At 41.0% G+C, this 14,786-nt stretch overlaps 1 protein-coding gene across 1 annotated transcript; it reads right to left on the reverse strand.

Annotated features, from left to right (window-relative positions):
* Positions 1-1,242: 1,242 nt before the first annotated feature.
* On the reverse strand, positions 1,243-14,586 carry LOC136676315 (uncharacterized). The gene is made up of 6 exons (XM_066653216.1): positions 14,467-14,586; positions 13,175-13,287; positions 9,415-9,548; positions 4,764-4,856; positions 1,883-2,241; positions 1,243-1,286 (listed from the first exon to the last, which is right to left on the reverse strand). The coding sequence occupies exons 3-6, from the start codon at positions 9,543-9,545 to the stop codon at positions 1,243-1,245; spliced, it is 627 nt and encodes a 208-aa protein (XP_066509313.1). The 5' UTR covers positions 9,546-9,548; positions 13,175-13,287; positions 14,467-14,586.
* Between the last annotated feature and the right edge of the window lie 200 nt (positions 14,587-14,786).

Raw genomic sequence — 14,786 nt, forward strand, 5'->3', positions numbered from 1 at the left:
TCTCCCTCTCATCTTTCACTTTACCAAAGCTCTCTGATGGTCTGGAATAATTCAATTAACGAATGACCATCCATATTTGATTAAGGCCTTAATAATCGCCGGCTGTGGCCAGATAACTTTCAATAACTGCCCTGTAAAAGATAATTCACTTCTGAAAGTAATTATGTGGCTCTATTAGGGCTCCGGTGATGGACTTCTACCATTCATTTGTAAGCAATTTGTAGAATCTTTAACAGTAACTAACTTCAGCTTCCTCCACTGCAGATAAATGGTCCTTTAATTAAGATCATATTAACTTCATGTTTCAGTTCATGAATATATTTATGTAGGTGTCCACATGTATCCTTCACACTGAGAACCTACACTCTATGACCAAATGTGGGTAGGCAGCCCATAAATGAGTATATACAAAGTTACTTTATTTTTAAATATACCTCAAGCACGATTGTAGAAAAGCATGAACTGAAATGGAACACTCTGCAACAGCCGCACATAAGACAAAAGTCACCATTTCCAAAGCCACGAATTTGGCAGTGATATAAAAAACCACACACCTGGCTTCTCTGGAATGATGGACTTCCAGTACCAATGGTGTTTGTAATCCAAAACTAATCAGCCAGAATTGGTACCTGACTTGACTGCAGCGCTTGTGGCTGAATGCCATCAAATCCTCACAGCAATGCCTGAACATCTAGTATAAATGCTTTGCAGAAAAGCAAAGCACTGCATCAACTGCAAGGCATGTTGAAATAAACATGGAGTTTGTTTATCTTGTTGGTTCATGGCCTAGTTTGTATTAAGTACAGTTGTTTTTGCTGTATCATATTAAATTATTTTTATTCCTGCTTTATGTAACATTTAATCAGAGTGACTACTTTTTTCTTCTTGTAAAATCTTTTAACATTACGTAGGCAAAAGTGGGTGTGCTAATTAACTAATAATATCACATCATATGTTCCTGCCCCAACTTCTACCCCAACCAATTAACATGAACCTGATGTAGTTCACGATCAGTGAAGAATGACTCAGGAGTCGACTCCTCATCACAGGGTCAATAGTGTAGCAGAAATATGGTTTATGGTTTGGTTGTTCGTTACCAATAAAAATGCACCCTTTCCCTAAAACACCATAGAGGTACTGCTTCAGTTTTGAAGAATTGAGTACAAGGTTATATTCCAGGCATTTCACACTGGACTGATTCAAGGATTGCATCAAATATTAAATGGGATTCAACTAAACCATCTATCTGGCCATCCCAAAGGCTGTGCACACTGTTTGGGCCTCATCTGGACCAAAGCAAAAAAGGAATAAGATGCTTAAAGTAACGCCTTATAAGTTCTATGAGTACATTTGAAGGGTTTCCCATAACAGAACAAAATGAAACTGAAAGATCTGAATCACTGATTCATTTTAATGAACAATTTATAAGAATCATTTCAAGAAAATCTGTTGAAGTGATGAGTTTGAAAAATTCCAAAGAAATTTCAATGTCCTGCCTATATTACTTCCCACATAATAGTTCTGTTTCACTCTGAAGTAAGTCCAGTTAATGAAGTATAATGCCTTCTGATTTCCATTTCTCTAAGCAAAAGTAGCAGAATGGAAAACACTGTATAAACCTGAAAATGAAACACTCTGCAGAAGCATGGCTAGTGGAGGTCAGAGGCCAAGTGTGTCATTAATAAAGCAATAATGTTACTACATTTAAATATGTATGTAATGAAAATTCAATGTGTGACAAAATGTGTGACAATGTGTGTAACTCCAGACATCTGCAGGGTTAATTTAACAATAGAAATCAGGGGACATTGCTGATTTTGTCTGAAAAGCTTTCCATGGGGAGCTGCACATGGATGGGAAACGTGTCCCTGGCAGGCTTTACTGGATGCTGTAGGATAGAGGTGGGGGGGAGTGGTGGGCTGCTGTCCTTTGGCCCTCCCCTGCTGAGTGATGCATTGAGCAGTCTGAATGGGGGGCCATTGAGGCCTGGAGGCTCTGGAGCTCAGGAGGACCCCCGGGCTGATGTGGATTGGCAGGGTTTTGTATTGGCCGGGATTTCTCACAGCCGTACGTCTGGGTCCCAGAGCTGGAGGAGGCCGAAGCTTCCGAACAAAGCCCTGGCTGCACGGCTGAGGACCAGGTAGAGGATCAGCTGTTCCATTAACACCTCCCTTCACTCTTCTCACACCTCGTCCCGGGGCTAACGTATCACCTCCCACACTGCAGCACCCACAGCGCCACCTGCGTCAAATAACAGGAGGATCTTACTCCATTGTTCTTCATCCATTAGAGAGTGTGTGTCTGATCTCAACAATAAATAAATGGCCAGCTTCTTCGTCAAGTCAATTTTTGACCACAGAGGAAATTACTTGGGGCTTTCAAACTTTTTTTAACCATATTTGGTTTTATAAAAAGTGGTGGTTAGGATGTTGTGGCTGGGGGCTTCCAGTAGGCCTAACTTGTAGGCCCGTAGTAGTTTGTGTGTGTGTATGTGTGTGAGGATAGGCTATCTAAATCTCTAATATCATGCAACTATATTAATAAATATTATAATGCAATTATCTTCTCATGTAACAAGTCTAACAAACAGCCTTAATGGTAAATAAATCATCTCATTTTTTAACATATTTCATTCATTCATTATTTGTAACCGCTTATCCAGTTCAGGGTCGCGGTGGGTCCAGAGCCTACCTGGAGTCATTGGGCGCAATGCGGGAATACACCTTGGAGGGGGCACCAGTCCTTCACAGGGCAACACACACACACACACTTTTTTTGAGTCGCCAATCCACCTACCAACGTGTGTTTTTGGACTGTGGGAGGAAACCGGAGCACCCGGAGGAAACCCACGCGGACACGGGGAGAACACACCAACTCCTCACAGACAGTCACCCGGAGCGGGAATCGAATCCACAACATCCAGGCCCCTGGAGCTGTGTGACTGCGACTCTACCTGCTGCACCACCGTGCCGCCCGACATATTTCTTATATTTAAAAATAATTTTAACCACCTTTCACATCTTTACCTATTTTTTCATGCCAATTTAAATACATTAATGCATACATTTAAAACATTTAAGAAATTTAAAGTCAAACTGATGTGTGTTTATTTACTTTTGCATTTTAGGCTGTGGTCATTTGACATGTAGATCAAGAAAGGGAGGAGGTGGGACTTAAACAGACATGTTTAAAGCTGTATAAATCCACATACAGAATGTGTTTGGACTGTAGAAGCAAACCCTAATGTGAAATAAATGTGAAATCCTGGACATTTTACACATTTTAGAAATCCTCTCTGGACACATTTTTAACATCCCAAAAAGAGGACATGTGGTCTCCTTACTTCAAGGACCTATGACCAAAAATGGCTTCACATTGAAAAATGCTATGGTTTGCAATGCTACTAATATTTATAATGATTTACATTGAGTAGACTACAAAAACAGTTCATCTACAATGTTGATGTCCAACCCTTTCATATCAATAAGATTTTTGATGTGAAATCTTCCTCAACATGCATTTATAATAACCATTATAATATTTATGAGGTACGGCTAATGGTCTTTAGGTGGAAAACTGGGCAGTTTCTGCTTTGATAGAGCTTGTTATGTGATTTTCATCTTCATCTCCAGCTTAGCTTGAACAGCCATCCAGCTCTTTGAGTAACTCACAGGTTTCGTGTTTTGACAGGCCCAGAGTGATCCGCCAAGAGCCTCAAACGCTGGCGCGAAGGTCTTCTGGAAGATTAAGAGCCGATAATGGCGGCAGTGTTGACATTCCCTCTCTAACTGTGACCAATTAATGACGGCCAGCTAAAAGAGCATTTCATTAGGTTCTTCGCCCTTGGCCATGGTGCCTTGGCTGCGAGGGCTCGGTGGAAAACAGATTAGGACATTAACTCCTGAGAGGCTGAAGGAGCGGCAGTGGCGGGCCCTCGGGGCTCAGGTCCGGCTTCAAAGAACCTGGTGCTTCATCATGCACAGCCTGGCCGGGCCCATTCATCACGGGCCTGCTTTAAAGGAATAGTTCCGTGCAAAATCAGATCGACTCATTTTTTTGTCCATGCCCCAAATGTTTTGTATCCAAAGTTGACTTCTTTAGTTTTGCAGTGGAGGTAATAACTAATGCTGAACCAGTTAGAACCGTGTGACCTGCATGCTTAAATCACCACCGACTCCTTAAGTAATCTCAATGTGTGACTAACTGCAAAAAGTAAACATGGACACGGATAATGCAGCAAGGATAAAATCATTGCTAGCAGTTTGTGTACTTTTGTTTGTACTGATGTCCATTGTTAACCCAACTCCTGTGCAGCAAGGGGGAGTTTTGAAAGTAGTGGAACTCCAAAACAGTCCTGTAGTTTATATGTGCTGTGAAAGGAAAACCAACCTACAAATCACTGAGTATATTCCAGGCTCATTTTGTGATGGCTATTGGCTCAGTGAGCATGAGAGAGAGAGAGAGAGAGAGAGAGAGAGAGAGACAGAGACAGAGAGGAAGAGGGCTCTCCTTTACTTTAGAGAAAGGGAGAACGGAGTATTATCCTCTCTCTAGAGCAGCAGAGTAGACAAGAGAGAGAGAGAGAGAGAGAGAGAGAGAGAGAGACAGAGAGGAAGAGGGCTCTCCCTTACTTTAGAGAAAGGGAGAACGGAGTATTATCCTCTCTCTAGAGCAGCAGAGTAGACAAGAGAGAGAGAGAGAGAGAGAGAGAGAGAGGGAGAGAGTGAAGAAGGATAGGCACTGATATCACATGTCATACTGACTGAGGATGACATAAAAACAGTGTCCAGTGTGTCAGATAAGGCTGGTGATGAATGGCTGGCGGTGGCTCGTCTGGGCAGAAGGATTGGTCAGATCTAAGAGAAATGAGAGAAAAGGAAGGAGGTTGGGTTCTGGGGAAAGATGGCTGACGTAGAATTGATGGAAATAACAAAAGCCAGTGAAGTGTCTGGGGAATCCATTCTTTTGTATTAATGTGTGTGAGTGTGTGCACGTGTCAACGAAGACACAGCTTGTGTCCAATCTTTTTTTTTTCACTGACTTAGAATAACAAGTAACAGAAGCTCTTACTTACAAATTAGCATAATGTCATGCCATGTCTGAGCTGTTAGGATTTGATTGCATTCAGCCATAGAACATTAGTAAGTTCAGGTTTTGATGGTCGATGATTAGCTCTCGATCATAATTTATGCTCTAACTCATCCTAGATATACTAGATGGAGCTTCAGCACTCCAGAGAACACAGTTCCACTGCTCCACAGCCTAGTGCTGTGGGGCTTTATATCCCCACTTTCTGAGAAGTTGGCATTGGGCATGTTGACCTTTAGTGCGTGTGAACTTAAGCCACTCTGGAGCACCACATTCCCCAAAACTTCCCTTATGCCCTGTTGCCGATTGCCCTCTCTGTGTGTGAGTGTGCTTATACAGGTGCGGGTGTGTATATGCATATGCATAAATGTGTGTGAGTGTATGTGGGTGTGTGTCCGTGCATGTGTCTGTGAGTTTATGGTAATGAGTGGTGAGAGGGCCAGGCTGGCGGGATGGAGGCTCTCCTAACGGCGTTTTGAATGAGATGAATGGCTTACAGATGGCCTACTCAATATATTGAAATGGAACATGCAAAAGAGGGGGCGGGGCAAGCCGGAGGATGGGGCCATCTCAGCAGCCAGGGGCACCTGTCTGTCTCACGTCAACATGTGCATAAGTATATATTTTACCAACAAGCAGACGGCATAAGAATTAAGAGCAGATCACTGATGAAAAACAGAAGGAGGTTGTTGACCCATTGACCCAGCTACAAGAATAGCCTACATACATTTACACTGTGTGTACCTTTAGTGACAATAATGTGTACAAGTGATTTTCACTTAGAACTTTTTTTAGGGGCACAAATTAATTTGAAAGCCTTGTTTGTAACGTATAATGGTAATTCAAAATTCAAACATTCTCTTTTGTTAATTTATGCTAATTGCTAAAATAGTACTTAAAATGGCATTCGTAATAGTTTATTACACATAAAAACCCTAAAAATGAAGTCATTTGAAAATGGCAAGTGAGAAAATTGTATTTGTCAATTGTATTGAGTTTAGTCAATAAATAAATAAATAAATAAATAAATAAATAAATCTTTCAGAATTATGACGGCGAAATTGTAAGAAATTACCCCATTTAGGGCTACAGTTATATAAACACCTAAATAAACACTCAGCCCTCAGCACTGTGGTAAGAAAAGGCTAAAACAGGAAGTTTGATTATATACATATACATATATGAGGGGATGGTGTCATACAGAAAAACACTGTCCATCTGCTGGGCTGTGACTGAAGAGGTCACTTCCTGGGGATAAAGGTCAGTCAGAGGTCAGAGCACGGGATGGACAGCCCTGTATGTGAGTGGGAGGTATTCAGTGGCTGTGTGTTTGTGTGTGTGTGTGTGTGTGTTTACTATTGTCTGAATCCATGACACGTGCTGCATGGGACAACCCCCCACTGTCTTCACGCCATCATCCACTTCTCCCTCAGCCTCGGCTGTAGAGCGCTGGAAGACACTGACCAGCCCTCCACTGTCCCATTGCTAACTTTAATTCTGACTAGCTATTTCACTGTTCATCTTAATAGGGGATAAGAAGTGAGTTCTCTCTATATTTCTCTCTCTCACTTAAATTTTAATAAAAAAAAACACAACTGTATATATATATATAATTGTATATGTCTTTATACATTTTTCTTTTCTCTACTCTCTTTTAATTCTCATGCTCTTTTTCTCCTTATCTTTCCATCTGTTTTAATTAATTAATGGTGTATATAATTCCTGCCTGAGCAGGGAAATTAACTCCAGCTTAGTGCAAGGAGGACAGTAGTACTAATAACTACAATGTACTACATTTTATTATTATTATATGTTTTAATATTATTATATTACATATATATTATTATTATTACATATAATATAATTATGTGTTAATGACTTGTTTATTGCATCTTCACAGTGGTTACACAATATCTTTGAGTGTGTACTGTGTCATATAAAAGCAGACTTCATTCTGAAGCTTATTCATATTAATCTGTTGTAAATTCCAGCCCAGAATAATCTGTGTGTGTGTGTGTGTGTGTGTGTTTGTGTGTGTGTGAAAGAGAATGATGTTAACACATTCCAGCCGTCTGATATTCAATCAGTGCAGATCATATTTACTGAAGGTTCCACAGTCTCCATTCACAGGAGCAGAAATCCCTGACCTGATTATGGAGATGAGGGATTAGTGTGGAGTTGAGTGGAGGCTAATGCATGGTAATGACCCTGACAGGGATAGGCCGGCCCCATCATTAGCATATCTGAGCGGGCAGACAGGTGTGGAGGGGCAGGAGGGAGTCTGCCGGGCCAGGGGACGCTGATAAGAGGCTTCAGGGCTTTAGCTGCTAGTGGATGATGGTGATAAAATGGACACGAGATGATCTTTCTTTTCTTTCTTTCTCTTTCTCTCTCTCTCTCTTTTTTCCTCCTTTGTCTTATCTCCCACAGGCACACATGTACACACACACACACACACACACACACACACATACACACAGAGGACCGTGGGCAGGCATGGAAATACAGACTCTACTCTTTACTGATTATATGTACTCTATGTATTATACATATGGAAGTATATGTCTCATATGTATTATAATAGAGAGCTGAAAAAAATCCAAATACCACCTCCAGTTTGTGTCTGAATAATAAGTACAGAAATTAATTTATTCATATATCTGTTTTATAGATTTACATTACATATGAAATAATCCATTTGTAAGAATGGGCTAAGATATAGGGAAAATTATGTTATAATCATTTGGATTTGACAAGTTGCTGTCACTTAGAGAGGGGAATAGGTAAAGAAGAAGAAGAAGAAGAGAAAAAGAATACCATGAGGAAAGACATAAAGAAGGGCCTTAGTCTTGTATTATGATCCCCCCACCCCCATCCACCTCATATATGCAAAACTTGCTTGTCCTAGGACATAATGCATCATTTTATCTACATCCGACACTTTCTGTCAATGTGCGACACACAAACTCTCTTCTCATGGGGCATGCCTGACTGCCCAGGTGTTTACAGCTGCACAGATGCAATCACCGTATCGACTAAAGCAGAGCCCAAACTCTTCTATCGACCCACTTTCAGATCATCATTGCGATAAATAACTCCACTGCAGCCTTCTCATAGGAAACTGTCATTTATTATGGTCCCTGATCAATGTAAACCTAAGCAGTTATTATGGGACATATACCACCCATGTGTTTATATCATGGATAATTCCTTCCCTGGTCAAAGTTATGAAGATGAATTACATTTATGATGACCTAGACTGTGAACATATGCTAATAGTACTTGCTGCGGAGGCATTATGTTCTCTATTAACATTGAAGACTGATGGGAATTGCTAGCAAAGGCAACAGAACATGTACGCTAGCTAGTATTAGCATACATTTGGTGGGCTGTCCTTTCAATGAACCCAAAATACAAACCCTGATCTGGGACTTCCGTTGCATACATGTAATTCTCTTTGTTTTTATAAGGTTCAGGAGGGGAAGTTCAAATTCATCCAATTTTACCACTCATTGCTCACTAGCAGCCCAACATAGGGTCATATAGGTGTTCATATACTCTATAGGAAAGGGCTGTCTAAGCATCTTCTCTCAACCCCGCCCACTCTCCAGCTCAGGTCCCCCAGAGCCACTGTATCATTGTGTTGCTGATATTGAGGTTTAATCGGGCGTGAGCTGGGCCAGCTTGTCCTGGGTCTGGGGGGCCTATAAATGGGCCCATCTGGGGGCCCTGGCACATGTCAGTGAATAGAGGGTGTGAGAGGGGCCAGCTCTGGGGCCAGCTGATACACTCACAGCCAGTGACAAAGGGAGAACTGTCTGACAGAGCCTGAATGCTGCATGGTCATTATTTTTCAGTCTGACAAATTTCAGATTGAATTGAAACCTTTGTTGTTGTGATTAGTATATCAATATAATATTAAACCCCTCAATTTAAGAGAGCCAACTACTTAAAAAGCAAAACTGGGACCTTTACAGATTATACAGGAGTAAGGAGAAGGAGCAAAAGTTCTTTAGTTTTAATGCAGGTTAATGTAAGAAGTTTTTATTCCAAGTAATTTCTTATGACGGCAGTGAATATGAGAATGAAATAAAGTGTTATCGTAATAAAAAAACACATTATTGCTGTTTGTACTACAATATAGCAGATATGTTTTGCAGAATGTATTAGTCTGTTTGTTTGTGCGTGTGTGTGTGTGTGTGTGTGATTTCACACGGTCACTTGGCAGGCTACTGAAAGACCATTACTGTCTCCATTACTGTCCTCTACTGTAGATCATTTTAGCAGGTCAGGGGAGGGCTGATTGACCCCAGCAACCATTCTCACCTGAGCGAGAGAGAGTGCCAGGGGTCGTGTCCTCTGTGGAAATGGAGCTGATTACAGTTTCTGCTGCTGTTGTTGCTCTGAGGTTTCTTTGATTGGTTGGTCTTATAGAGACACCTCAGAGCACTCTTCATTTCCTAAGGAGGTAATAAGTGAGAAGACAAGTTCAGAATCCAAACATAGCTATTTTATTATTTGTACAAATAAATGTAAGGCATTATTGTGTAACGTATAATTGTTTTTTATTTCATATTATTAAAATAGTTGCATTGTATTCCAAATGAACATTGTCATTTAATAATAAAAATCCCCTAAAACATAAGTATGAATGAATACACTACATACATGACCACTAACATTGAAATCACCATATTTAATGAATTATTTGTGGTTTATTCAACAACAGATAACCTAACAATAAAGTAGCTGGAAAATGGTGTGCAAGAAAATTTATTCATTACTGCATTTATTATTGCTCCAACAAGGAAAAAGAACTGTAAAAGCATGTACATTAATTTGTTTGGTTCCATACTGTATCTAAAAGCACATGTGACTTTTGGTCTAGACGATTTAAAGATGTTTTATGTTAGCGATCATGAACATGTATTAATACTTCATTTTTTGTTTTTGTTCTTTTTAATAAAATAACAATTGTCAATTTTAATACTACAAAACTATCATAGATATCATAAAAGTATAAACAAGCAGGAGTTTGAAAAATGATTTACATGTGTACATTAGACAGGAATTCTCTAAAACTATATGTATACAGAATAATGTTTAATTTTCTATAAATTTTCTAAACCATTTTCTATAAGTTTTTTTCAAATCAAGTACATCCATTCATTCATTCATTCATTCATCGTCTGTAACCACTTATCCAGTTCGCAGTGGGTCTGGAGCCTACCCGGAATCACTGGGTGCAAGGCGGGACATACTATGGAGGTGGCCCTTCACAGGGCAACACGCACTCTCACACCTACGGACACTTTTTGAATCATCAATCCACTTACCAGCGTGTGTTTTTGGTCTGTGGGAGGAAACCGGAGCACCCGGAGGAAACCCATGCGGACACCGGGAGAACACACCACACTCCTCACAGACAGACACCTGGAGCGGGAATCGAACCCACAACCTCCAGGTCCCTGGAGCTGTGTGACTGCGACACTACCTGCTGCCGCCCAAATCAAGTACAAGAATGAGAAAACATCCATGGAGAAACAAGGTTTGGTTCACAGAGATAGAATTTGGGACTGGGGCAAAAACTTGAGACTTGATTGGAAAGTTGCTAGGGGGAGTTTTTGGCCATGTATCTTTGCCTTTTGTGCCTTCTGGTTCTGTCAGCCACATACACACACACACACACACACACTAGTACAGATGCACTTGTGATGACTGTTGGCCTGACACAAAGCATCTCAGCTGGCCGTCACTCCCCTCTGGACAAAGGTCTGACCCCCATATGTGTGCGTATGTGTGTGTGTGTGTGTGTGCGTGCACATGCGTGTGTCCCTACCCCCTGCAGCCTGCCCTCTGTTCCTGTTCTCTGCCAAATGCTTGGTCCACACTCTCCGGGTCTGCTGGTCAATTAAATTCAGATTGAGGATAAATGATTTGCAAATGATGTCCCAATAAGTGAGTGAGTGGAGTGTAGTTAGAGAGCAGCCGCTCCCAGGCGGATGCCCCTGATGTGGCATGGCCTGAGGAGATACGAGGAAAGGAAATAAAAGCGGTGTGGAGTTCCCTCTGTGAACTTTATATGACACATGTATTGCACTAAATTTGATTTTTTTTTTTTTTTTTGCTGGGTTTGGAACTGTTTGTTCTAAATTTCTTGCAATATTTCTTACTCATGTGGAAATGATTTGATGAATTTGGTGCACTGTTTTTGCTTGTGTTCAATTTGAGTTTTCTCACTATGCAGACCTTGTGGCCACTCCACTGTACAAATAAACTTCAGTCAAATGTATGATTCTTCCCTGTAAATTTGTTATCGGATTCACTAAGTCTCTGTTGGCTTTGTGTGTATGGCTCTATGTTGAGCTGCTAGTGAGCAATGAGTGCCGAAAAGGGAGGGGTTAAAAAATATTTTTGCTTTGATGTGACAGAAAATTAGCTTACTAAGGGCAATCGCTTTTGCGCTTCCATTTTTCTTACTGTCACATTTATGTGTACACACATACACCTGAGTGAGAAAGTGTGTGTGTGTGTGTGTGTGAGAGAGAGAGAGAGAGAGAGAGAGACAGAGAGAGAGAGAGAAAAGAGAGAGAGGCATGTAACGGCTCTTGTCCCTGAGGGTTTGATGACACTAAAGAGGTACATGGGCGAAGGGGGAAGGGGGGATCTCCCTCTGCACCATTCTGTCCTTTTACAACCGACAAAATAGGCTTTTAATTTCAGCTGCGTCTGCACCGTCTGGGCCACCACACGCATCAATCTCCATCATCAACACGCCCAGGGCACTGAGTCCCCAGGGCCCTCTCTTGCTCTCTCTCTCTCTCTCTCTCTGTCGCTCTCTCTTTTCACACTCTCTCCAACTCTGTTTCTCTCCTTTCACCTCTTTCTCTCACTCTCACTTTCCTTCACTCTCTCTCCTTCAATCTGTTAGTCCCTTTCTATCACTTTCGCACTCTCCCAGCCTTCCCCTCTCTCTTTCTCTCATTCACATTCACTCTGTTTCTCCCCTCCTTTCCCTGTCTCTTCCTACTCCCTCACCTCTCTCTCTCTCTCTCTCTCTCTCTCTCTCTCATTCCGATTCTTATTTTTATACATCATTTGAACACAGGAGGTGCGGCACGGTGGTGCAGCAGGTAGTGTAGCAGTCACAAAGCTTCAGGGACCTGGAGGTTGCGGGTTCGAGTCCTGCTCCGGGTCTGTGAGGAGTGTTCTCCCTGTGTCCGCATGGGTTTCCTTCGGGTGCTCCGGTTTCCTCCCACAGTCCAAAAACACATGCTGGATTGGTGACTCAAAAGTGTCCATAGATGTGAGTGAATGTATGTGTGTATGTCCAAAGGTCCAAAAGAAATGCTCTTATATTCATGTTTGGAGTGAACATTCCATTCCATTATCTTACATTTAGAAGGGAGCTGTTTTCTTCCTTCATAAAGCTACCATTTTGGACAGCCACGGAATCCTGCACTGAAATAATCTGTTGTACTGATGCTTGTTGAAGTCATCCACTCCTGAGTTTAGACATTCAGCTGTATAGAGATGCCACCCAAGATTCAAGCACAGGGGCTGAACAACTACATTGTTGCATTAAATGAATCCACATTAAATGAATCTATTGGCAAGCTGAGAGAGGGGCTGGGGATGGGGATTATGGTTAAGCCTCTCCTGGTCGCTAGGGCTTCTTCTGGCATGGGGTCCCTCTCTCATGGTGGGGGAACAGCAGGAGATCACATGGGGATGCCAAACAGGGAACATTTTTTCTAAAAGCTTAAAGACTCTAGCAATGTTTCTCCATCCTCAGGGTTTCTGGTGTTCTGACTCAGGTTTATTACTGGTTGTAGGGCTGTATATTTCTTACCTGGGGATATTTATTGGAACAGGTAATAGGAGACCAAGCTAACGGACCATGGCTATACTTGCTTTACACAATATTGCCTAAATTCCCATTCGGATGAAATATGTTTACAATTTGAATGTGACCATTAATAAATTCTGCTACTTAAGGTGCATCCCTTGTGGACATTCTGAACGACATCAGTGTCTTGCGTCTGCTAGAGAACTATGAAGACCCACCCAAGCTCCATCCAGTTACCTTAGGGATGTGTTTGAGTGTCAGGACCTCACTGTGCTGTTGCTGTGGCTGCTATCAGATCCACACAGGAATGTTCCAATATCTAGCATACAGTCTTCTTTTAGTAGTAGAACCTGTTAACGCAACAGTGAGGGGCAAACGTCCTATTAATACCTTCATTCCAAAAGAAAATATGGATGCACATGGTGAACACAGAAGTGTCCAAATACATGTTTCCATTTTGGCTGTAAGTGATCAGTTGAACCTGATTACTAAGGACTGCCCATATATATGGCATTTAGCATATTTAATTATTTTATCCTCTAGATATTTATCCTTAACATTTAAGGGACCTTTTAAACTGCGTACACAAAATTAATTGGTAAAGAAATGCATGGTGGACCATAAATGAACTGTTAATTACTTCCTAAACTAAATTACACACACACACACACACACACATGCACCCCTACCCTTTGCTGACTGGTTTCTTTGGCAAATGATAATCAATTGTGTTTTTCACAAATGAGATTGGTCCCGCTGGGTTGCCATCTCATCTTGTTAAGACCAATTAGCAGCAATTAGCACGTGCTAATGAGATGAAGAGGGGATCCCAAAACAAACAGTGGGAGCTGCTTGCTTGATTATGGCATGCCGCTAGTGCTCTTCCCGAACAACAGCTCTTCTGCTTTCAGCTTCACCAAATTTCTTCACATGAAATACTCAGTGTTTGAACCCAGGAATTTGTTCTTAAAACACTCTTGCTATTTATTGATCATTTTAATTTCCTTGTCAAACCCTAATGTAGTTCCACTTTGTTTTGAATGATTAAATGGTTAAGATGATAAAGTCAGTCCACATGGTTTATATAGAGAAATGAATGTTGTGATAGAAACTAGACATCTTAAAAGTTTAGTATTCCTAAAACCTCTTCTCGTAGAAAGTAATACATCAACTATGACTATCCCTGGGATCTGATATATAGTTTAGGTTAATACTAGTTCTGAAATCAGGTTTTGGCCTAAATCCTACTTTTTTAGGTCATGTCAGAGGGTTAGAAAATCACATGTATGTTCACTGGTTATTTGGGATAGCAAATAAAATCGGTATATTTTTATTTACCATTACCACTGAAATCAAACATGAACTAAGATCTTCTCTAATCTAAATGGTTTGCAGATATGAAGTATTAAAGGCATTTTGAAAAACGGATTTTCCCCTTTAAATGTTTCCACTCTCAAAACGCGAAAGCATGGCGGATTTACTCAGAAATGGCTCAGACTCCAAAGGGTTTAACGGCTAACTGCACCTACCTTTCTTTTTCCTTCCTATGCATGTCTCTCTCCATCTCTCTCATCCACGTACTTAAGAGTAAGAGTGAGGTAAAACGAGAGAGAAACAGAAACGGAAAAAAGAGAAAGAGAAAATTGACAGATATAAATTTAAATTGATAAACTGTAACTCGCAATGTTTAGCTATGTAGAGAAAAATGGCTGGAGTTTCCCCATTAACTATTGGGGGGGGGCACACCAGAGATTGAGGGAAAAACGGCCTTTCCCTTTAAAAAAAAAAAAAAAAGAGAGAGAGAGAGAGAGAGAGATTGTGTATTTACACCTTTGGGACTTTTACAGTA

Source organism: Hoplias malabaricus, chromosome 2 (genome assembly GCF_029633855.1).
Source record: "Hoplias malabaricus isolate fHopMal1 chromosome 2, fHopMal1.hap1, whole genome shotgun sequence".
In the NCBI taxonomy this organism is placed as follows: domain Eukaryota; kingdom Metazoa; phylum Chordata; class Actinopteri; order Characiformes; family Erythrinidae; genus Hoplias; species Hoplias malabaricus.

Excerpts from the sequence above, each read along its gene's own strand:
- LOC136676315 (XM_066653216.1), bottom strand. The coding sequence starts at position 9,545 with ATGAAGAGTGCTCTGAGGTGTCTCTATAAGACCAACCAATCAAAGAAA. Across the intron at positions 4,857-9,414 it reads TGGCACTCTCTCTCGCTCAG|ATCTGACCAATCCTTCTGCC; the intron begins GTGAGAATGGTT and ends CATTTCTCTTAG. Across the intron at positions 2,242-4,763 it reads CTGTTTTTATGTCATCCTCA|GTGGCGCTGTGGGTGCTGCA; the intron begins GTCAGTATGACA and ends TATTTGACGCAG.